At 62.0% G+C, this 21,979-nt stretch overlaps 2 protein-coding genes across 11 annotated transcripts; one reads left to right on the top strand and one right to left on the bottom strand.

Moving 5' to 3' along the window:
* The first annotated feature begins 264 nt into the window (after positions 1-264).
* Pkp3 (plakophilin 3) lies at positions 265-13,188 on the top strand. 3 transcript variants are annotated; one of them, XM_078045232.1, is made up of 16 exons: positions 265-2,587; positions 2,923-3,120; positions 4,034-4,381; positions 5,758-5,953; positions 8,352-8,431; positions 8,560-9,182; positions 9,274-9,397; positions 9,876-10,080; positions 10,539-10,713; positions 11,090-11,207; positions 11,276-11,446; positions 11,526-11,711; positions 11,960-12,113; positions 12,262-12,454; positions 12,538-12,625; positions 12,842-13,188. In XM_078045232.1, exons 3-16 carry the CDS (start codon positions 4,301-4,303, stop codon positions 12,875-12,877), a joined length of 2,430 nt encoding a protein of 809 aa, XP_077901358.1. In that variant the 5' UTR covers positions 265-2,587; positions 2,923-3,120; positions 4,034-4,300; the 3' UTR covers positions 12,878-13,188. The 3 variants fall into 3 exon arrangements, with proteins under 3 accessions (XP_077901358.1, XP_005341670.2, XP_077901359.1); XM_005341613.4 differs by having other exon boundaries at positions 265-3,120; XM_078045233.1 differs by lacking the exons at positions 265-2,587; positions 2,923-3,120 and having other exon boundaries at positions 3,519-4,381.
* A 632-nt stretch (positions 13,189-13,820) lies between these two features.
* Positions 13,821-21,805, bottom strand: Sigirr (single Ig and TIR domain containing). Of its 8 annotated transcripts, none has more exons than XM_078045237.1 (11): positions 18,997-20,112; positions 18,425-18,574; positions 17,514-17,676; positions 16,525-16,723; positions 15,930-16,063; positions 15,701-15,841; positions 15,198-15,341; positions 14,989-15,091; positions 14,771-14,921; positions 14,413-14,599; positions 13,821-14,139 (listed from the first exon to the last, which is right to left on the bottom strand). In XM_078045237.1, the coding sequence occupies exons 3-11, from the start codon at positions 17,518-17,520 to the stop codon at positions 13,976-13,978; spliced, it is 1,230 nt and encodes a 409-aa protein (XP_077901363.1). In that variant the 5' UTR covers positions 17,521-17,676; positions 18,425-18,574; positions 18,997-20,112; the 3' UTR covers positions 13,821-13,975. The 8 variants fall into 8 exon arrangements, with proteins under 8 accessions (XP_077901363.1, XP_077901361.1, XP_040139790.2 ...); XM_078045235.1 differs by having other exon boundaries at positions 17,514-17,679; XM_040283856.2 differs by lacking the exons at positions 18,425-18,574; positions 18,997-20,112 and adding an exon at positions 21,656-21,805 and having other exon boundaries at positions 17,514-17,679.
* Between the last annotated feature and the right edge of the window lie 174 nt (positions 21,806-21,979).

The raw sequence follows: 21,979 nt of genomic DNA on the forward strand, positions 1-21,979 counted from the left end.
GCGGGGGGCCTTCCCACACATGCCAAGACGGGGCTCTCACTTACTGTCCCCTCTGCTTTAAAAGCAGAACATGGGGCTGGTGCTTCTGCATCTTCCCCAGGTGGGGGCCTGGATCCGTGAGCACTCTGGGTGGCCAGGAGCAGGAAACCCAGTTCATGTTGGGGTCCGGCCCAGTGGACACCAAGTCCCCGCTTCATTCCCAGCACTGGGGCGGGGGGGGGGGGGCAACTCAAACTGCTATAGAGCCGGGAGGGCTGGGGTTTGACATTCGCTCCTGCTGGGAGAACACTGAGGGTATATTGACCAGAGCCTGGACAGTGCCACTGAGGGCCACTCTTTCCTCTGTCCTCGGTGTCTCAGCTTCATCTCAGCCTGGGTCCAGGCCCAGGAGCCAAGCAGGTGCTGTACCCACAGCTGGCAGTCCCTCCAGCTGGGGAGCAAATCAGCACAAGGTGGTGGTTGAAAATGACACCGATTCATCCCACAGTTCTGAGAGCGCAAGGCCATGGCCCGACAGGGCTGCTTTCTCTGGAGACCAGGCCTGGCCCTTCCTCGCCTTCTCCCGTGGGACTTCTCAGTCACGCTCCTTCATCTTCAAAGCCAGCAGCTGAGGGACTGGCTCAAGTTCACGTGCTCCCCCAGACTCCTTGCCCCTCCAAGAACCCTGTGATGACATGGGGGCCACCCTGCCCTCCCCACATCCTTCATGCAGTCACATCTGCAAAGCTCCTTTGGTTGGCCGTGAAGTTAGGAATGAGGGTTCCCTGGGGCCACTGCTGTCTGCCTCCTTGCTCACGCTGGGTGGGAAGGAGGCCGCTGATGGTGTACAGCCCTCCCTCGGGATCCACGCGGGTCAGCCCCGGGTGGTCTCAGGACTCAGGGCAGCCAGAAAGGCGAAGCTGGAAGGACACAGGTGCCTGTTCAGCCCTGAGATCCCCAGGGCAGCACTGCTGGAAGGGGCAGTCCTGGGGCAGCTGGCCACTGCCCAGCCCGCAGAGACTGGCAGACACCAAGCTTCCTGTGACTCGCTGCCTACAGATGAGGACCCATAGGACAGAGTGGCCAGCCCCAGATTCAGTTGGAACTCCAGAGGCCTGTTCTGTCCTCTGCTCTCAAAGAGGTCGTTCAGACAAGTTGTCCCCAAAGATATCTCATCATGAGAAAGGAGCACTGGACTTAAAACACAAGCTACCCAGCACGGTGGGATGCCGAGAGAAAGGTGGGGCACGCCAAAGGTGGAACCGTTGAAATCTTGAGGCAAAATCCCACGTGATGTGGGCTCCACAGACACCACGATTTGTGGATTCATTTGATCATTGAGCATCCCCTTGTGTCAGGCCCTGTCCCTAAAGGACATCCACCCCAGCACAGGTCGGGAGGCACATCAGACACACTGTCTGGGCTGGTGGCAAGTGCTGCAGAGAAACAGCCAGAGGGGACATGAACTCTGGAGCAGGGGACTTGCCGCAGGTCCGTCTCTCACAGGGTGGGCAGGAAAAGCCAGGCTGCGCCGGAGGGCGCAGGGGGGCACCGCCAGCTGGAGGGGACTGGAAACAAGGTATGAAGACCACAGAAATGAGTCACCTACGACACTTGGGAAGGAGAGAAAAACAAAACTTGCACAGACACAAAATCCACTCTAGCAATTTCTAAGAACAGCTGTTGGGAACCCCGTGGGGGCGCAGGAGAAACCCTGAGAAAAAGCACACAGAAGGAAATGACACACAGCAGATGCAAGGCCTGGGCTGGGGCTCAGGTGGAGCGCTCGCCTCGCCTGCGTGAGGCACTGGATCCTCAGCACCCCATAAAAATAAAACAAAGATTTTTGTTAAAAAGCTGATAGAAGAGAAAGGGGAAGATGGACAGCAAGCCCCCCACAGGCACCAAGACAACAGAGGAGAAGACCTCTGTGACACAGCGGAAGACTTCCGAGGTCAGTAGGGAGGGACCGGTCTTCAGAACCAAGGGCCACCAGGCCTGTTGACACACCTCAGTTCCCAGCTGTGTGAGAGGCTGAGGCAGGGGAACCGCAAGTTTGAGCACCTTTGAGAGACCCTGTCTCAAAATAAAAAAGGGCTAGATGTGTGGCTCAGTGTGGAGCTTTTGCCTGGCAGGTGCGAGGCCCTGGGTCTGCTCCCCCAAAATAAAAACAGCAGGCCAAAAAGTGAGCCCGTGCATACGTAGATGAAGCTTCTGAGCTCCAAGCCAAGACCCTGTGGCCTCGGGCTGGTTGACCCTGCCACCCAGCCGGGGCAGGGGGCTCCGCCAGGTGGGGTGGAGCGCTGCTGGGAGCCAACGAGGGATGGAGAACAGAAGGGCACAGGACGCCCAGCGGAGGAAAGGACTCACAGGAGCAGGAGCGCTATCCTCCAGCCAGACGTCAGCTCGCTGCCGAGAGAAGGCACCCAGCCGTGGCAGAGGGACGCCAGGGAGTGGCCCGGACCTGGCGAGACCCCCGGTTCCACCAGTCAGCTCCCGTCCCCAGACCACTGCTGCTCTGCTGCCCTCAGCATCAGAAACTCCTCTAGACACCTGGCCGGCTCTGCAGCTCCTGGAAGCTGGCCGGCCTGGCAGAGCCTCAGCTGAGGTGCTCCGAGTGTGAGGGCTGGAGGCAGCACCCACCGCCCAGCCCTTCTGTTTCTCCCGGTGACAGCCGCGCTGCTGGGTGGAGCTCCTTTCCAGCCCCAGCCCAGCCCTGGGGCCCCTGCAGCCCCAGCCCTCCCCCCTTGCCCTGACATTCCTGCTCCTCACAGAGACTGGGACCCCCTCAAAAGAGCATCTGAAGGTTCCCAGGGCTCCTGAGGCCACCTGCTCCCCACAGACTCCTCCCGGCTCAGCTGTTCTGCTCCTTTTGGGTCCCCTGTGGGCTGACAGGCAGCAGTTCTGTGGGCGGCTGTGCCAGTTCATGTCTCTGCCCACCAGACCCACGGACAGAGGTGCCGCCAGGGGTATGCCTGGAGCAGAGAAGAGCTCAGAGGGCGCAGGAGACTCCTGAACCAGCGAACCCGGGGCTGATGGGACCCGTGGATGTGGGTCAGCCCGTGCCCAAGAAGGTGCCACCCTGGAGCAGACTGGTCTCCTCAGCTGCCTCCATGCCGTGTGGCCTGGACACCAGCAGAGGTCAGTTGGCACACTAGCAGTCCCAGGATCCAGGGCCGGGGGCCATGCTGCCCAGGGAGCAAGTCCTGCCTGGTTCTTTGGAGGAGGCAGCTGGTTTGGACTCTGCAGAGCCCAGACCCTGGGATGTCGCGAGGTCTGCAAGCGTGAGCACCGCCACCCATGGGTCTGTGGACCAGAAGCACCTCCAGCGCCTGGAGCCCAGCAGCTTTGCCCCCCTCATCCCTGGCATCAGCTGGACACCAGGGCTGCGCTGACACACTCTCACCCCACCCCTGCAGGCGGGTGGCCACAGCGGCCTCCTTAACCCCTCTCTGTGAGCCAGCACACTCCTGACTTCGGCTCCCTAGCAGGGTCACCCCTTTCCCACGACCCCCCACCCCGGCTCCGGACCCACGCAGGCTTGCCCTCCATCCCTCCAGACTCCGCAGCACACACCTGCAGCTCCACCCTGCTGCCTGCCGTGACACCCCCCACCAAACCTGGCACCGAGAGTCCCCCCACTCTTACCCTGCTCTCTGCCAGGTGCCGCCACCTGGGGACCCCTGGCCTCAGGCCCTCAGCCTGGCTGCAGGGAGCTCCCGGGGAGGGTGGGGCTGTTCATCAGCTCCTCCAGGCTTCAGACCCCCTGCTGCGGGAGCCTGGCCTTCCTACACTGCTCCTGCCACAGTGGCTCCAGGGAGAGAGGGCCACTCCCCGAGGGCAAGGGGCTCAGCAGGCACGGCCTGTCCCTCCAGCCTGGCAGCCATTAGAGGCAGTGCCCAGGCTCCGCCAGGGTCGGGAAGCCAGCAGTCCTGGCCTGGGGACCTGCAGGCTGCCCTGGCCTCCCGTCCAGGCCCTGTCCAGGCTGCACCTCCAGGTCTGCTTGCCTCTTCCTGGCCGAGGCGCCCACCTCACCAAAGCCCCTTGTACCCAGGTGTGCTCCGGCCTGCCACCCTGTGCCTCTCGACCCTTGGACCATCCACCGTGGGCCTGAGAGAAGGGCGGGCCCCACACAGAGCCAGGCCCGTGCCTCCAGGCTGCTCAGCGCCGCACAAACTTGTCTCCCGGGATTTTTCCACACGAAACGCGTCTCCCAGGGAAGCAACCGGTCTGATGAGCTGGGTGTGCGCTGTTCACCCCTCCCTCCAGTGCCCCCACAGGGCCATCTCCCACAGAGGCTGCCCACAGCAGCGGGGCCAGGATGGAGCCCAGGACGCCTCAGCGGGCAGCAGCGTCCCCGGGGATGAGTCCCAGGGCCAGCGGGACCCGGACCTCAGGCAGGGTAGGTTCCCCACCCCACCCTGCTGCTCCAACCAGACCCCTCCCTGGGGCGCTTCACTTCCTGGGGTCTCTTCCTCCCACGAGCCCCCACACCTCCAGCCTTCTCAGCACAGAGCTCACCCCTGGTGCTGCCCAGGACTCTGTCCCTCACCACAGGCTGCTGCCCCCAGGAAGGCGAATGGCTTTTAGAGACCAGGTCTCGGGCCCCCATGGGGGAGACAGCTCAGACCGAGCCCCGGGATCAGGTCTTAGGGAGGCAGAGGCCATCGGGACAGCAGCCCAGGGACCCCTGAGGAAGCCCTGGAGGGAGAGGGTAGCTGAGGCCCACTCCCACTCTCCAGCCCTGCTGGGCCTACCCTCACCCCCATCGTGGGCCTGTCCTCGATGCCATCTGCCCAAGAACACCAGAGCCTGCTGGCCCAGCTGGCTGGGTGCTCCGGGGAGCCCTTCTGGGGACCGACTCTGCTGTCCCCCCACCCCTCTCCATCCAAGTCCCTGCCCCCCGCTCCTGCCCCCCAGCCTGGCAGGCGCGGACTTGAGCCCAGGCCCCTCTGAGTCACCCCCCTGGGGCAGCTCCGCCTGCCGGCGGGCGCCAGCCCTGCTGCACCCTGACTCATGGGCTGGGAACGGGCCTCCCACCCCAGGCCTGGGGGGCAGGAGCCGGAGAGGTGCCAGGCCGGCCCAGCAGCCTTCTGAGGACTCTGTCGAGGCTACGACCTGGGGGGGGCCTGTCCATCCGCAGACACCCCCCCATCTCCCTGGGATCCAAGCGTGAGGGCAAGGGTCCCCACAGGGCCACCTCAACCCTGAAGTTCCAGCCCTCTGTCTCCCACCCATGCCCTCAGCACTGACCTGGCCCTAACAGCATCTACTTCCCACCCTGCCCGGGGCCTCCCAGCCTTGTGCTTGGCCACGGAGCTCCAGAGCCCCCAGCCCAGGACCCTCAGGCTGGGGGCAGCAGGCATGAGCTCCCCAGCCGGCTGCCCAACACTCAGGGCGACACTCAACACAGAGGCCAGCTCTGGCCTTGGGGGGCTGAGGGCAAATAGGGCCCAAACCCGCGGCCCTGTCTTGGGCTGGGAGAAAAGGAGGCGGGAGGCCAGGCCAGCGCTTGGGTCCACACAGGGCCTGCTCTTCCGCCCAAATTCCACCTTAAGCAGGCGCGGCCCCTCCCTCCCACCTGGCCCAGGTGTCCCCGCCCCTAGCCGCACTCGGCAGGGCGGGCAGGCGTCTGTCTCCAGGCTAGGCGTGCCACTGGAAGGGACTTTGGGGACAGGGCCTAGAGAGACAAGACTGTGAAGAGGCCCAGGCCAGGCCGGCCAGCCAGGCACCCTGGCTGCCATGCAGGACAGTAACTTCCTGCTGTCGGCTCTGCAGCCCGAGGCCGGTGTGTGCTCCCTGGCGCTTCCCTCAGACCTGCAGCTGGACCGCCGGGGCGCCGAGGGGCCAGAGGCTGAGCGGCTGCGGGCAGCCCGCGTCCAGGAACAGGTCCGAGCCCGCCTCCTGCAGATGGGCCAGCAGCCGAGGCACAATGGGGCCGTCGAGCCTGAGGGAGCCACCGAGGCAGCCAGAGGTAGGCCTCAGAGGACCAGGGGGGCCGTGGACGGGCGGTGGAGACCACCAAGGGGATGGCAGAGGGCGGAGGTGGCCTCGGTGGGTGTGGCGGTGTGAGGGCAGAGGCCGCATCGGCTGGGGTTCAGGCCTTGACTCACCGAGGCCGACTGAGTCATGGCCCCGCCCCAGTGGGCCAGGAGCAGCCCTAGGTGGGCCTCCAAGGATGCAGCCTCGTGGGGCCCACCTGCCCCTGGGGCCTGAAGCCCTCCCTGCTGGGGCGCGGGGAGCCTGAGCCCACAGCAGCGGACCGGGCCAAGTGCTGGCCGACCCGGAACACACTCACGCCTGGTCCCGGGGCGCAGGCTCAGGAGCTCTCAGAGACCAGTATCCCCACACTCAAGGGAGTGAGACAGACAGGAACACTGGAAGGGGGGTCTGGGAAGCCCTGGACCAGAGCCAAACCCGCCTGGACCAGCCGCTCCCTGAGGAATTGCAGGGCTGGGCCTGGCAGGAGTGCCCCACCTACTCCCTGAGAGAGAAGGGCAGCTGGGTGCCTTCAGTACACCAGCCCACCCAGTGTGTGTGTGTGTGTGTGTGTGTGCGTGCGTGTGTGTGTGTGTGTGTGCGCGCGCGTGTGTGTGTGTGTGTGTGTGTGTGTGTGCGCGCGTGCACGTGTAAGGGTCACACAGGCATGGTACATTCAGGGCAGTTGTTCTAGAAATGTGATTTTCTCCATTTCTGGGCTATAGCAACAAAGACAAAAGTTAGATAGTAAGATGAACCTCTAGATAGAGGCCCAGACCCCAGGGTACAGTGGTTCATGTGCCATTTGGAGGGTCTCCAGAATTGGTCTCCAGACACGGACAGAGGAAAGAGGGTCCGCAAGGGGGCTGGCCAGGCCAACTGGATTGTAGCCTATATGGCCTCTCTGGGCCCAGGGGTCATGGGGTGTGGGGGGGTGCAGGGAGGGGTTAATTACCACCCTAGCTATCCTGCCAATTAGGGAGAGGAGGATTATAATTTGGGGGTGGGCGTAAAGTCCCCAGGCTGGGGGTGTGCCCCCACCAGGCTAGGCCTCCCTAGCCTCAAAGGGTTAATAGTCCTGCTCAGAAGCCCCATTAACCAGGGTGGGTCTGGGGAGTGTGCGAGTGGGGAGGTCCCCCATACCATCTGGCTCTGGGGCAGAGCTGCGAGGCAAGGCCCTCCTGTACCCTGTCCTGCCCCCTTGGCCAGTCGCTCTGCCCAGAGAGCCCCTTGCCATTAGCCCGGGCCCTGGCAGAGGCCAGCCCTGCCCGCACCCTCTGGTGCTCCCAGGCTCCCACGGCATCTCACCCCCACCCTGTGGGGCGGTCTGTTTCCAGCTCCCCTCCTGCACCACACCTGCTCATCTGGCTGCCCCTCCACATCCACAGCAAGACCCCCTCACTGCCCTCCTTCCCCCTTCCATCCATCTATCTTTTTTCTTTTTTTTCTTTCTTTTTTTTTTTGGTTCTGGGAATTTAACCCAGGGCCACTTACCACCGAGCCACATTCCCAGCAAATTTTTTTTAACTGTATTTGGACACAATACCTTGACTTTATTTATTTATTTTTTGGTGGTGCTGAGGATCGAACCCAGGGCCCCCCACATGCTAGGGAGCATTTTACCGCTGAGTCACAACCCCAGCCCCCTGCTCTTTTTTATATTTTGAGACAGGGTCTCACTGAGTTACTTGGGGCCTCGCTCAGTTGCAAAGGCTGGCTTTGAACTCGTAATCCTCCTGCCTCAGCCGCCCAAGCCGCTGGGATTACAGGCGTGTGCCATAGCACCCAGTGTCCACCTATCCTTCTAAGGGGCCAACCAGCCCTCTGTCCTCACCCATTCACCTTTCTGTCCACTCACTGCTGCCCCAAGCTGATGTGTGGCTGCATGTGGTGGGTGTGGCCCCTGCCTCAGGCCCTGCCAGGTGGGAGAGGCACTGCCCATGGGGCAGACTGGCCCAGGAAGACTGCGTCCCTGGCTAGAGCACCAGGACTCCCGTGGGAACGTAGCGCAGACGGGGTGTGGGAATAGGAAGAGGTCAAAGAGGTCAGCAGGGGCCAGGGAAGGCTAGGCCGGCTTCCTGGAGGAGGGGGCTGGGCACTGTGCCCTAGTGGGGATCAGGCAACAGATGAGAACGATCCTGGCACCCTCCCTGGCAGCCAGGAGGGTCATGGGGTGAGTGGCCTGTCCTCCCTCAGACAGGAGACATCACAGGGCACTGTGGGAGAGGAACTGGAGGAGAGGAGGGGCCCAGGCTCTGGCCCCAGAGCCCACTGGCCCCCTGCCCTGGGCCAAGGACCCTTCGGGTGTCACAGACAGAGATGTCTGGCAGATGGGAGGAGAGAGCCGGCACTCTGCAGTTTGACGAGGTCAGGGTACCCTGTTCTCATCACAGGCACTTCCAGGGGTCAGTACCACACCCTGCAGGCTGGCTTCAGCTCCCGCTCCCAGGGCCTCAGTGGGGACAAAACCTCGGTGAGTGAGGCTCCGCCCAAGCTGGGCAGTCTGGGCGCTGCCGTCTACCCTGAGCGGGAGGCTCTGGGGTGAGAGGGGATGGGCGCCAGGTGACCCAGGCACCCCTCACCACCTCCTCCTGCCCACAGACCTTCCGGCCCATCGCCACGCCAGCCTACAGCCCGGCCTCCTGGTCCTCCCGCTCCGCCGTGGACCTGAGCTGCAGTCGGAGGCTGAGCTCTGCCCACAATGGGGGCAGTACTTTTGGGGTGGGGTACCCCCAGTCCACCCCACCCATGCCCGCCCGTCCCGTGTCCTTCCATGAGCGGGGTGGAGTGGGCAGCCGAGCTGACTATGACACGCTGTCCCTGCGCTCACTGAGGCTGGGGTCTGGGGGCCTGGATGACCGCTATAGTGTGATTTCTGAGCAGCTGGAGCCTGCGGCCCCCTCCTCCTACAGGGCCTTTGCTTACGAGCGCCAGGCCAGCTCCAGCTCAAGCCGGGCAGGAGGGCTGGACTGGCCAGAGGCCAGTGAGGGGCCCCCCAGTCGAACCATCCGTGCCCCGGCCATGCGGACTCTGCAGAGATTCCAGAGCAACCACCGAAGTCGCGGGGGCCCTGGGGCAGTGCCGGGGGCTGGCCTGGAGCCTGTGGCCCGGGCTCCATCGGTGCGCAGCCTCAGCCTCAGCCTGGCGGACTCGGGCCACCTGCCTGACATGCGTGGGCTGGACAGCTACGTGGGCCATCGCACCCTGCAGAGGCTCAGCAGCGGGTGAGCCGGTGGGGTCTGGGCAGGGAGCGGACTTTGCCACACAGCCTGGCACAAACCCAAGGTCAACTTGATCCTGTCCCTGACTCTGCAGCTTTGATGACATTGACCTGCCCTCCGCGGTCAAGTATCTCATGGCCTCAGACCCCAACCTGCAGGTGCTGGGAGCAGCCTACATCCAGCACAGGTGCTACAGTGACGCTGCAGCTAAGAAGCAGGTGACTATCCCACGGACCACGCTGTCCTGCCCCTTGGTGATGACACTGCTTGTCCTGGGTTCCCCTGGTGACCACCTTCGTCATCTCCCACCTCTCTCTGACCTCTGGCCTTTGACCACCCCTCATTCATCTCCAAGCTGACTGAGCAGACCCCAACCTGTTTAGAAACCTTCTCAGCAAGAGGGGCAGGGAGGTGTCATTTCTGTATATCTGCACACATCTGCATTACCTGCACATACCTGTGTTGCCTGCATACAGCTGCACATACCTGCATCATCTGCATATACCTATCGCCTGAATATGCCCGTGTCATTTACACATCTGCATACACCTGCCTATACTTTCACCTGATATCTCTGAGTCTCCTATATACACCTGTGTCACCTGCATAGACCTGCACTCATTTGCACACATGGATGTCTGCGTGTACCTGCACAGCCTGCACACACCCACACACATCTGCACACGTGTGCCGCAGGCCCGTAGCCTCCAGGCTGTGCCCAGGCTGGTGAAGCTCTTCAACCACGCCAACCAAGAGGTGCAGCGCCACGCCACAGGTGCCATGCGCAACCTCATCTATGACAATGCGGACAACAAGCTGGCCCTGGTGGAGGAGAATGGCATCTTCGAGCTGCTGCGCACACTGAGAGAGCAGGATGATGAGCTCCGCAAGAATGTCACAGGTGTCCCCTGTCCCACTTGCCCTCCCACACTGTCCTCTCCCCAGCATGTCCCCCTCCCCTGCTGACACTGTCCCCTCCTCCACTCTGTCCCCCTCCCCCCCGCCCACGACGTCCCCCTCCTTCCCTTCCCCATCTCCACTGTCTCTGGTCTTGCCCCTCCATTCCCATCGCTTGCCTGGTGTTATTGCCTTGCTGGGGATTGAACCCAGGGCCTCCCCCATGACAGACAAGCCAGCCACTGAGCCCCCTCCATCCCCAGGCCCTGCTGACCCAAGCTTCATCCTCTCTTGCTCAGACCCAACCCCGTCACTCTGATGGTCATATGAGGGGGTCCCCAGTGGGATTCTTGGTGAAGGCACAAAACACCTGGAGGAGGAGGGAGTGTGCTCTGCCTGCCCTCAGAAGAGCCAGAGGGCAAGCAGGCAACCCACCCTGACCACACCTCTGCACCTACCCAGGCATCCTGTGGAACCTGTCGTCCAGCGACCACCTGAAGGACCGCCTGGCCCGCGACACGCTGGAGCAACTCACAGACCTGGTGCTGAGCCCCTTGTCAGGGGCAGGGGGACCCCCCCTCATCCAGCAGAATGCCTCTGAGGCGGAGATCTTCTACAACGCCACGGGCTTCCTCAGGTGTGTGAGGTGGGGGTGGGAGAGCCATGGCAGAGCCCGGTGCTGAATGACACGGTGGAGCTGGCCCAGGGGCTGGGAGAAGTGGAAAGGTGTGGTCACTGGTGTGGGTGTCAGCAGCCCTGGCTGCAGGCGCAGGTTTCACTAAGTCAGGTTCCTTGATCCACATTTCTCTTCTTCCCAAACTGCAAGGAGAGGTTGGGGACGGGCATGAGGGACAGGGCCAGCAGTGTCCCTGGGGACTAGGAAGAGGAGGTACCCAAGGGCCAGCCCACTTTGGATGGAGAAGGTATTAGTGCCTCAGGATCTCATACCTAGGGCAGTGGCTGGGGGTTAGGACCCTGGGGGGGGGTGGGCTCTGATCTGCCTCTGTCCCCAGGAACCTCAGCTCAGCCTCCCAGGCCACTCGCCAGAAGATGCGGGAGTGCCACGGGCTAGTGGACGCGCTGGTCACCTACATCAACCATGCCCTGGACGTAGGAAAGTGCGAGGACAAGGTGAGGGCCGGCCGGGCCCCGGGGGGCCAAGGCTGCAGCCCACTCTGACCCCCTTCTGCCCTCTGCAGAGTGTGGAGAACGCCGTGTGCGTGTTGAGGAACTTGTCCTACCGCCTGTACGATGAGATGCCTCCCTCAGCCCTGCAGCGGCTGGAGGGCCGGGGCCGCAGGGACCTGACAGGGGCACCGCCGGGCGAGGTGGTGGGCTGCTTCACACCACAGAGCCGGCGGCTGCGTGAGGTGGGCACGGCCCTGGGTGGACGGGCCAGGGAGTCCAGCCTGAGGCTCCAGCCCTGGCTGACCACACCCTCTCACCCAGCTGCCTCTTGCGGCCGACGCACTCACATTCGCAGAGGTGTCCAAGGACCCCAAGGGCCTCGAGTGGCTGTGGAGCCCCCAGATCGTGGGCCTCTACAACCGGCTGCTGCAGCGCTGCGAGCTGAACCGGCACACGACTGAGGCAGCCGCAGGGGCTCTGCAGAACATCACCGCCGGTGACCGCAGGGTCAGTGGGCCTGCTGTCCCCCAGGAGTCCACCCTGTTGGGGGAGGGACACTGAGAAGGACCCATGGCCAGGCTCACAGTTGTCCCCAGGGACAGGGCTCTGGGAGGTCTGAGCAGAAGGGCGGCCTGGTCAGGCTGTGGTTGGGGCAGAGGCAGAGGGGGGCGGTAGGAGGTCGAGAAGCAGCCATCTTTGCCCGGACAGGGCCCGCTGGGTCCGCCCTCACGGTCCTTCCCCGTCCTTCCCTGCAGTGGGCGGGTGTGCTGAGCCGCCTGGCCCTGGAGCAGGAGCGCATCCTGAACCCACTGCTAGACCGAGTGCGGACTGCAGACCATCACCAGTTACGCTCACTGACCGGCCTCATTCGAAACCTGTCTCGGAATGCCAGGAACAAGGACGAGATGTGTGAGTGGGGCCACCCCCGCTGGGTTCTGCCACACCCTGCCCAGCCTGCAGTGGAGCACCTCTGTTGGCTTCTCACTGCCCCAGGTGGGCAGGCAGCCAGGATGTGGGCAGCTGGGACAGGACACTCACAGTCTCCTGGCTCCCGCAGCCACCAAGGTGGTAAGCCACCTGATTGAGAAGCTCCCTGGCAGTGTGGGCGAGAAGTGCCCCCCGGCGGAGGTGCTGGTCAACATCATAGCTGTGCTCAATAACCTGGTGGTGGCCAGTCCCATAGCTGCCCGAGACCTGCTCTACTTTGACGGGCTCCGAAAGCTGGTCTTCATCAAGAAGAAGCGAGACAGGTAAGGCCAAGCCAAACCTGCAGCAGCCTGGCCAGGGCACCCAGTCACCCTGCCTCCTGACCCTGACCCTCTGACTACCCTAGCCCTGACAGTGAGAAGTCCTCCAGAGCAGCCTCCAGCCTCTTGGCCAACTTATGGCAGTACAGCAAGCTCCACCGTGACTTCCGGGCGGTACGTCCTACAGAGTGAGACAGGCAGGGTCATGGGGCACAGCCAAGTGCGAGGTATGGAATTTGGGGGGGGCACAGAACCCATGTGGAGTAGGAGATCTGGGCCTAGAGATTAGGGCTCCAGGTCACACCTAGCACACTGTGGGGAAGACAGGGGTCTTGGTGACAGCGGGGCAAACACTTGTGGGCCCTGACCCAAGACCCCTTTCCACTGCAGAAGGGCTATCGGAAGGAGGACTTCCTGGGTCCATAGACGAGGACCTCCTGGAGAAGGTGTGAGCCCAGCTTCCGAGGAACGGGCTCAGCTCCGGCTGCTTGCCATTGGCCTGGAGGAGGAGGCTGCTGGCATCTCTCCACAGAACCCCACATGCACCTTCAAGGAGCCTGGGCCACCACGCGGGGCAGGGCTTGCAGCTGGGGATTTGGCTTCTGCGGGGCAGGGGATCGGGCAGGGATTGAGGTTGTTGTGGTCTAGGGGTGGTGACCTGGTCATAAATGGGGCTGGCCATGGCCTGGCAGTGCCTCGGGATGGCAGCACGGGGAATAAAGGTGGCCATGAACAGAGCCAGCGCCCCATGAGCTTCCATAGGTGGCCGCCAGTCCCAGGACTTGTAGTGTCCCCAAGCACACTCTCCTGCCTCTGAGGACTCTCACCCCTGGGTTCACCCATATATTTTCCAAGGTCAGAAGCCACAGAGGAGTGAACAGCAGAGATGGCCTCTGTGCCACCTGAGGTACCAACGCAGCAGGAGCAAAGGAGGGATGGGGGTGGGGGTGGTACTCATTTGGCAAATATCCAACACTCTCCACCCAACCCAGGCTGGTTCCAGGGGGCTCAGCCCTGCTCACAGGCCTGGAGGTACCCCAACCAGGGGGTCTCATACTGGCCTCTCAAGGCTTGGCCTCCAGGAGGCCTAGGACTCCCACCCATCTGACCCAGAGCCCTCTTGGTCCTTTCAAAGCCCAGAACTTGGGAACTCTAGGGGGAATGTCCCCTCCAGAATCTGCCCAGATCAGGAGGGTTGGGACAGGCACACCTCCAGCCAGGGATCAGGCAGGGAGCTTGGGGCTACTGAGCTCACTCAGGATGGGAAAGAGGGAGCGAATGGGTGGCCAGGCTGGAGACAGGGTTCTGGGGAGGACCAGAGGTAGGGTGGAGGGCTTGAAGAAGACACCAGCCAGAGGAGGCCAACAAGGCCTAGGCAAAAGCCAAAGGGCTTTATTTTCTGGCATTCCTTCCCTGAGAGGCCCAGGGCTACAGGCTGGGGTTGTGGTCCTGCCTGGCAGAAACCTGCCAGCCCCGGCCCCACAGCTGTCCCCTGAGATCCTGTGCTCCGGGCTGGGGCCAGGGCTACACATCATCCTCAGACACCAGGCAGTAGAAGTCTGTGCGAGCACTATAGTTTCGGGAGCCGAGGTCCGAGACATCCACCTCATGGCCGTGGCCCTCTCCCAGTGAGACACCACCTGTACGCAGTGGAGCTGGTGGCTCCCCAAAGACAGGTCCTTGTACACCTGCCAGGGACCACAAGGCATGAGGCTGCGCTGTCTACAGCCTGCCCCACTGCCTGGGGTTCACACCTGCTTACCCCCAGCCAGGGTGGCACCAGAGGCCCAGGGAGGCCTTGGGCCACAGCAATTCCGGGAGAGGCAGTGAGAAACTTCCGGGGCTGGGGTGAGGGAATCACCCCCTCCAGGGGCTGCAGGGGCTTTCCATGTGGGGAAGTCCTCCACCCCTTCACCCCAGGCTGGGTGCCTCAGGTCAGGGATGGGGACGGATGGGCATACCCAGGTCTCCCTCAGGGTCAGGGTCCAGCTCAGGCTCCAGGGCCCCGCCCTCCACAGGGCCTCGCACGATCAGCATGGGGTCCTTGTCCTCCTGTAGCCGGGTCTGAGGGTCTCCCTCCACTGGCCTGTACTGCACCTTCCGCGGCAGCGCCAGCTGTAGCTCTTTCCAAAAATCGGAGGAAGGTGTCTGGGGGCCAAGTGGGGGGTGTCAGCGTGAATACGTGCAGGCAGATCCGAAGCCCTGGCCACCCGGGTCCCAAAGAGCAAGGCCAGTGTGACCCAGAGGTCGCCAGGTCTGGCAGTGTACTCTCAAAACCCCACCCTGCGCGTCCCACGCCTCCTGCCCACCAGCGCGCACCACAGAGCCGGGCCTCCAGAGCAGCAGGGTCACCAGGTGGCGGTGCTGGCGCAGCAGGTGCAGCGCGGGGTGCGTGGGGTCGCGCCTCTGGCCCTCGAAGGTGATGAAGATGGGCCTGCGCGTGAGCTCCAGCAGTCGGCACAGGCCCTCCCTGCGGGAGTGGGACCGTCAGGCGCGGCACGGTGCGGCGCGGGCCCCCCCTCCCGCGCGGGACGCACCGGAAGCTGTGGCTGCACCAGGCCCGGCCCAGGAAGGCGTCCGAGAGAACCACGATGAGGCGGCGGCAGCGGCTCAGGTTCACCAGGAGGTCCGCGGAGGGCTCTGCGAACCGGCGGGGGAGGGAGCGCGAGTGAGGGGAGGGGCCTCGTGACCGGGGGCGGGGCCAGAGGCGGGGGCGGGGCTCTGTGGAGACGGGGCGGGGCGCTACCCGCGTGAGGCAGGAGGTCGCGGTCGTCCAGGAAGAGCTTGTAGCCGCGACGACGCTCCAGCTGCGGCTTCAGGATGAAGTTCACAAACTTGCGGTCCTCGGGACAGTCGCTGTAGGAGACGTAGGCGTCGTAGAGCTTCCCGTCTGTGGACAGTGGCCAGTCAGCCGCAGCCACTTCCAAGACCTTGTGTCGCCTTCTCCCCAGGCCTCGGAGTCCCCAGGCCACGCACCTCTCCCAACTTATACACCAGGTCCTGGACTTTTTCCCCTTCTCTCGACCCAAGCACTGTGTCTGCTCTCCTGGGCCACACGGAGTCCCACACCCCTTCCTGGCTGGCATACCCCAGACCCTCAGGGACTTCCTGCCCCTACCTGCAAGGAAGAACTCCCTCTACCCAGTGCCGAGCCTGGCCCTGCCTCTTCGGGACTGACGGGGACACTGCTTCCTTCCTTGTCCCAGCGGAACCCATGGGCACCCTTCACCTCCACCTCCCTGGACTCACCGTTCACCTCCACCTCCCCGTAAGTGTCTTGGTACCAAAGTAGCACATGGAGGCGACACTTAACGTAGAGCAGCACAGCCAACAGCAGAGCCAGCAGGACTAGGAGGGAGGCCAGTACCGCAGCTACGTGGCCTGCGGGGCCTGTAGACAGGGTGGACCTGAATGGCTGCCCCTCCAAATCAAGGTCCCTAGGTACCCCCTAACTTATGTCCCCAGAGGCCCTCCTCACCAACTCTCTGGAGAACGAAGGAAGAGGAGCTGACATTCTGGACAGAGCAGGTGTAGGCCCCATAGTCCTCATGGCTGGTCAAGTTGAGCCCCAGGATACTGGATACGAGCATCTTTGAGAAGTTGGCCTTGACCCTGGGAAAACCAAGCTAAACTCTTGGGGCCTGAAAGCATCACTGGATGTCCCAGGGGTCCTTCTGTCTGGGACTCATCCAGAAAGCTGCAGATTTGGGCTTCCTGGGTAGTTCTTGAGCCATAAACTAAGAGAAATGGCCAGAACCTAGAAGTGTCTGTTCTAAGACAGTTACCTTAAAACTGAGTCTGGATCCAGGGGGCTCCTCTGAGCTCAGATTTGACTGGAGGGTCAATACCTCGCTCAAGTCCTAGGAATCTGATGGCACACACAGCCCTGGGCAGTCTATAAGATGAATGTCTACAGGGTCATGAAAATGCCAGGATCTGTCCCTGTGGTCACTGACCTTCATCTGTATCCACAGGGGCACTCTGCCTATGTCAGACTGGCCAGTCAGTATCCAGCCCATATCCAGGTGGTTACAGACAAGGGTGTGTTGACCCTGGACACCCCAGTCTCTTACCAGAAGTCCTCATGGAGGACGTAGTCACTTCCATTGCCCAGTGGAAGCCCATCTTTCAGCCACTGGACTGAAGGCTGTGGGCAAGAAGGCCCCGGGACCACCCAAGCTGTGCAGTTCAGTGTGACTGTACTACCCAGGGAAGGCCCCAGGAGCTGGTCTTCAGAGGGGGAGAGGAAGTCAGGGGCCCTGTCACAGACTCCTGTAGAGAGACGACACAGTGGGTCAGTTCATCCACAGGTGGTCTGTGGTCTAGGAAGACAAGGCAGCAGATGAGGGGTGGGCTCTGTGTTCCTGCTACAATCATCCATGAATCCCATGGGGACAGGACCTCGCATTTGACACTCTTCCCCCCACAGTGGCCAGTCTGTGTTCTGCCTGTCCTAGATGTGACCACCCTGTGCTTGGAGGGGACATTAGAAGGGAGGAAAGTGACACAGGATCTATCTGGCTGCTAGTCCATACAGGACATGAGTCCAGCCCCACTTCCCATCCTAGAAGAGGGTCACTGCACTCCTCACCTGGCCTGCCCCTGCTGGAGGAGACAGGAAGTGTGGACTGGAAAGGGCTGGGAACCCGCCTGCCTCCCTAAAGGCCTTGACCCTCTGGTCTTTGATTCAGGGTAATGAGCCCTGGCAGGAGGTCAGAGGAGTAGACTCCATCAGCTCGGTAGTGTCGTCTCCCACCAGTCCTCATCTACCACCCCACACTGGATATTCCTGGCCTTTACAGGAATATCCATGCGTTTCCCAGTGGAATTCCATCTCTTAGCCCCCAGGCACCTGGTCTGTGGCCTGTGGACAGTGAGGACTTCAGGCTCAACCTCACTGCCTGTCCTGGGTTCAGTGGCAAGGGCTGGGGGATGGAAGAGCAGAGGCCTTTGCTCCCCGGGTGTGCATCCCAGTAGAGAGCGAAGGGCATGGCCTGGAGCCAGCCTGAGGACCGGAGGCGGGAGTCAAGACTCAATGCCTGTCCCTCTCTCACCCACCTACCTGCCATGGCTCTGGCCTGGGCCTCGTCAGGGCAGGGTGGGCACTGGTGTGACCCCTGGCTCCACAGGGGTCCTTAACCAAGCAGACTGGTCCACTGATGGCTAAGCAGGACCCCTCTCTGTTCTTGTGACCAGTTGGAGAGAGTTCCTGGACAGGTCAGAAGCTGCTGCCATCCCCAGGGAACAAATTAAACAGGAATGAGATGAGTTAACCAGTAACTGTTAGCCACAGGCTCACTGGCCCTGTACCAGGCAGCTGCCTGGCCACCAGGGTCAGCCTCACAGGTGCCAGGGGATCTCCCAGACAGCAGCATGGCCAGAGTAGGCACTGCTTCACAGGACACAGCGGGCAGGGAGGGGACACATCACACCTGTGGAGGCTCAGCAGGATCAAACTTGCATAGAGATATTGAGGGGCCTCCTGGGCACCCCTTCTCCTAGCTCCCAGCATGATCTCCCATACAGAGTCCTGGACTGTTCACAGTCCACAGCAGCCCACACACCTCATGACTCAAAGGCTCTGCAGACCGGCCATGGTGGCACACACCTGTAATCCCAGCTCGGTAGTGTAGTCTCCCACCAGTCCTCATCTACCACCCCACACTGGACATTCCTGGGCTTTATAGGCCTCCATGTACCTGGCTGAGGCAGGAGGACTGCAAAAAAACAGCCTCGACAAAAGTAAGGCACTAAGCAAAATAAATAAAATACAAAAAAAGGGCTGGGGTTGTGGCTCAGTGATTGAGTGCCCCTGAGTTCAATCCTCCGTACCAAAATAAAGGCTCTGCAGCATGAGCACATTCCTGTCAGTCTGACCAGGGGTCTTTCCATAAGAACTTGGGAGTGGAGGTCAGTCCTAGGGAAGTCCTTGAAGCAAAAGAACTGCCCACTGAGGGTCTGTGGAAGACATACCCTCTCATGCAACAGACTCGTCAGGTTGTGCCCTGATGTCAGAGGTTGTGCCTTCAGCCCAGCAGGTCCCAGGACATCTCCTTTAGTGGCCTCTAGACCTCCCCAAGCTCAGAGGACCTTGAATCCCTGCAAAGGCAGCCTCAGACCCTCCTAGAAGTCAAGGCCAAACCACCAGGATATGACACAGCAAGGCAGCAGGTGGCCTCCCCACACCCCTTCCCCAGCACCCCCACACCTCTCTGGCCCCCACACACCTACACTGAGCTCACCTTGGCTGGCAGGCACACAGGCATCCTCTACACAGTATGCTTCCTACCACACACCCCTCCCACTATTACACAGGGCTTAGGTGCACGCACCTCCCACACCTCCAGGGCACACGCTTGTGACACTCCCACGAACTCAGGACCAAGAGCACCCCACAGCACACATGGCACCTCCTGCTGCGCCCACCCTCCAACACACACACACACACACACACACACACGTACATGCCTCCCTCAGCCAGGCCCAGCTCCAACAATAGGCCCTAAAGCCACAGGCTCACTTAGAGCAGCAGTGAGGGCGGTCACCTGGTTCCAGCTCTTTCCTCCCAGGGGTAGCTGGTCACTGAGGTCATTGCTGTGCTCTAGGAGCACACTCCACCTCAGCCAAGTCCCGGGGAGCGGCCACAGTACTGCAGATGCATCACCAAGCTCAGTGAGGACCTGGCTTTTGTTGATGTATATTTTAATCAGAACTTTCCTAGTAGTTTCCTGGCCTTTCAGTCACATCCTCTCCAGACCCTAAACCCCACCCAGGCACCCACCCCTTCCCGGGGGCGGGCAATTGGTGGCTCTTGCCCCGCCTGCCTCCTTCTTCCTGTAACTCTGAGTCAGAGGGCCCCTTCCTTTGGGGCCTGTCCCAGCCCCCCAGGCACTGCACAGAGGCCCTAGGCAGCGTGTATGTGGGGTGCTCACAGGAGCAGAGGTTCGGGATCTTGACAGGGAGATTCCTATCCAGAATCACAGGAGGGACAGTGGGGCAGGAGGGCCACATTCAGGAGCAGAGGAGTTGTCTCTTGCTCCCTGCAAAAGTGAGCATACCTAGGCACCTGTGGCCTCCAATGTGCCTGGGTGAGGGATCCTTCAGAAACTCTGGGCCAATAATGAGGCCTAGAATAGGCTCTCTGATCCTCTCCCTGACCACCTCCTAGGCATAGCAGAGGGTCATGGTGTCTTCAGGACCTTAGCTGCAGGCCGGGTCAAGGAGCACTCCCAGTTTTCCGGGTAAGGAGGCAGAAACAGGAGGCCACAGGCTCTGAGTGTAGGTGGAGGCCTCTGCTGTCTCCTGCTGCACCAGTGACTCTCTCAAACAATCCTGGGCTTTGGGGCCAGTGACAGGTAGTTGGCACTGCCATGGACTAGGAAGGGGTCTCCTCCAACACCTGGCCCTGCCATCACCTGCAGAGGGGCAGGGCCTCATCCTGGAGGACTCCCTTTCAGTCCCCAACTGGGCCCAGCAGGGCAGTGTCCTCATTACAGCGGCAGGTTTTCTTATACCCAGGCCTACCCAAACCCAGATGGCCTGGTACACAAGACCCTCAGGACTCAGGTGACAACACATCTTAGGCTCTGGGATGGAAGAGCTGGAGGGAACATATGTGCCCTTCCAGCCTTGATTTCCTCAGTGCCTTTTTTTTTTTTATACCAAGGATAAAAAAATCCAGGAAACTTAACCACTGAGCCACATCCCGTCCTTTTTATTTTCCATTTTGAAACAGGTTCTCACTAAGTTGCTTAGAGTCTCTCTCTCTAAGTTTCTGAGGCTGGCTTTGAAGTTGCAATCTTCCTGCCTCAGACTCCCCAGCCACTGGGATCACAGGAGAGCTATGGGATCACAGGCGTGCGCCACCACACCCAGCTCCTCAGTGCTTCTGGCTTAGTATTTGCAGGTGCCTGATGGGCCATGATAACTGGTTGACTCTTCATGGAGGCAGTGTTGTGCTCCTCACATTGCAAGTCAGGACCCAGGCACAAGGACATTGAGAAGCACTCTGGCCAGAAGCAAAGAGGGCGGCCCTCCAGCACTGAAGCCTATGCTCCAGCCAGCCTCACTACCTCTAGAAGCCCTTGTCAAACTTTCTGAGACTCTGTGTGTGCATCTCGGTGTGTCCCTATCTCTCAGAGCCACCTGCTACCTTTGTGAATGGATGCCCCTTTCCTTCCTCCCTCTGCTATGGTCCACTATGCCTCCACCACGCCCCCACCACGCACCTCCAAGTCAACCATATCTCGTGCTCACCCCTACAGCCTTTCCGAGGTGCTCCAGGTCCCCAGAATCTAAATCCAAGCCTAGCCCTTCACACGGCAGTGCGCGGAAAGTGCCCGCGCCTCGGGTGCTCGGGGCTCTATCCTTGAGCTCTGCCGGCTCTGCTTCTTGGCGTGAGCGCTGTGCGCCCTGGGCTGCAGCTCCCAGCCTGAGATGGCCTGGCCCCGGGGGCCAGGGACCGCTGTCCTGCCCGCCCCGTCTGGCTGGCTGCTCAGCACCCCAGTCTACGAGCGTCTCCTGCTCATCTCCCACGCGCGGCCCCTCTGCTACTCTGGCGTACAGAGATCCCAGGCGTCTTTCCAGAAGGAAGGAACCCGTGTCTAGGCAGGTAGAGGAACTCGGGTAAAAGGACACTCAGCTCTCCCAGACCACGCCTCAATGTTGCGCGCTCGGCCTTCCGGAGAGGGGCACGGCCTTTGTACCCGCGGCCCTCCAAGGTGCAGTTAGCAGGTGGTTCAGGGACGCGCTGAGGGCGGGAGCGTGCAGACGGCGAGTCTGGGAGCGCCCCGAGGGCCGCAGAGCGCAGGTGGCGGAAACTCCGCCAGGGATTCCGCCAGGGACCCCGCGAACCCCGGCCCCAGCCAGTTTACCCGTCCACCCCGGGGCCTTAGGAAATCTCAGGTTGGGGATCCGGGGTCCTCGGCTCCTGGCCGCACTCCACTCTCTGGCACCGAGGGTCCTGAGGAAGCCACTGACCACGTCGGGCAGAGCGGAAAAGAGCAGCCCGCCACCCGCAAGGCCTCGAGGGGCCGGGGCGCGGGCGCGCTCTGGCTTCCGGGCGACGCGGGAAGCCTGCCTGGCCCCCAGCCACTTCCTGCGGGGCCGCGCCCGCCGCCGCCCGAGCTTCTTCCGAGCCAGGAGCGCCCTGAGCCCCCAACTCCAGGCCTGGAACGACTCAAGAGGACGGCGACTTCCACTCACCTCCGCGGGTCTGAGTCGTGCCACTCACCTGCTGCCAGACCTGGGGCTCCCGCGGGGGCGGGGCAGCTCACCTGGCCCAGGTGCTCAGCAGCGACAGCCCTGGCGGTGGCGGCAGGTGCAGCCCCGCCCCGCGGCCAGGAGAGGGCGGACCCAAGTGTCCGGCTTTACCCCTGAGGCAGACTGTCCTGGGCTCAGCCAGGAGCCCAGAGCCGCGCGGCCCAGGCACAGAAACAGGAGCCAAACCGGCTCCACCCAGCCGCAGAGAAGCTCAGAGCCCCAGGGAATCCTCAGAGATTCTGATGTCCCAGGGTGACTTTGTGGCCT

Source organism: Ictidomys tridecemlineatus, chromosome 4, assembly GCF_052094955.1.
Source record: "Ictidomys tridecemlineatus isolate mIctTri1 chromosome 4, mIctTri1.hap1, whole genome shotgun sequence".
NCBI classification, from domain to species: Eukaryota; Metazoa; Chordata; class Mammalia; order Rodentia; family Sciuridae; genus Ictidomys; species Ictidomys tridecemlineatus.

Bases quoted from the DNA above. Each gene is read 5' to 3' on its own strand.
- Sigirr (XM_040283856.2), bottom strand. The intron at 15,342-15,700 runs GTGAGTCCAGGG...CACTGTCCACAG, and splicing joins CGGGGAGGTGGAGGTGAACG to ACGGGAAGCTCTACGACGCC. The intron at 15,092-15,197 runs GTAGCGCCCCGC...GCCGGTTCGCAG, and splicing joins CGACCTCCTGCCTCACGCGG to AGCCCTCCGCGGACCTCCTG.
- Pkp3 (XM_005341613.4), top strand. From the start codon at position 4,301: ATGGAGCCCAGGACGCCTCAGCGGGCAGCAGCGTCCCCGGGGATGAGT. The intron at 12,114-12,261 runs GTGAGTGGGGCC...TGGCTCCCGCAG, and splicing joins CAGGAACAAGGACGAGATGT to CCACCAAGGTGGTAAGCCAC. The intron at 12,626-12,841 runs GTACGTCCTACA...TTTCCACTGCAG, and splicing joins TCCACCGTGACTTCCGGGCG to AAGGGCTATCGGAAGGAGGA.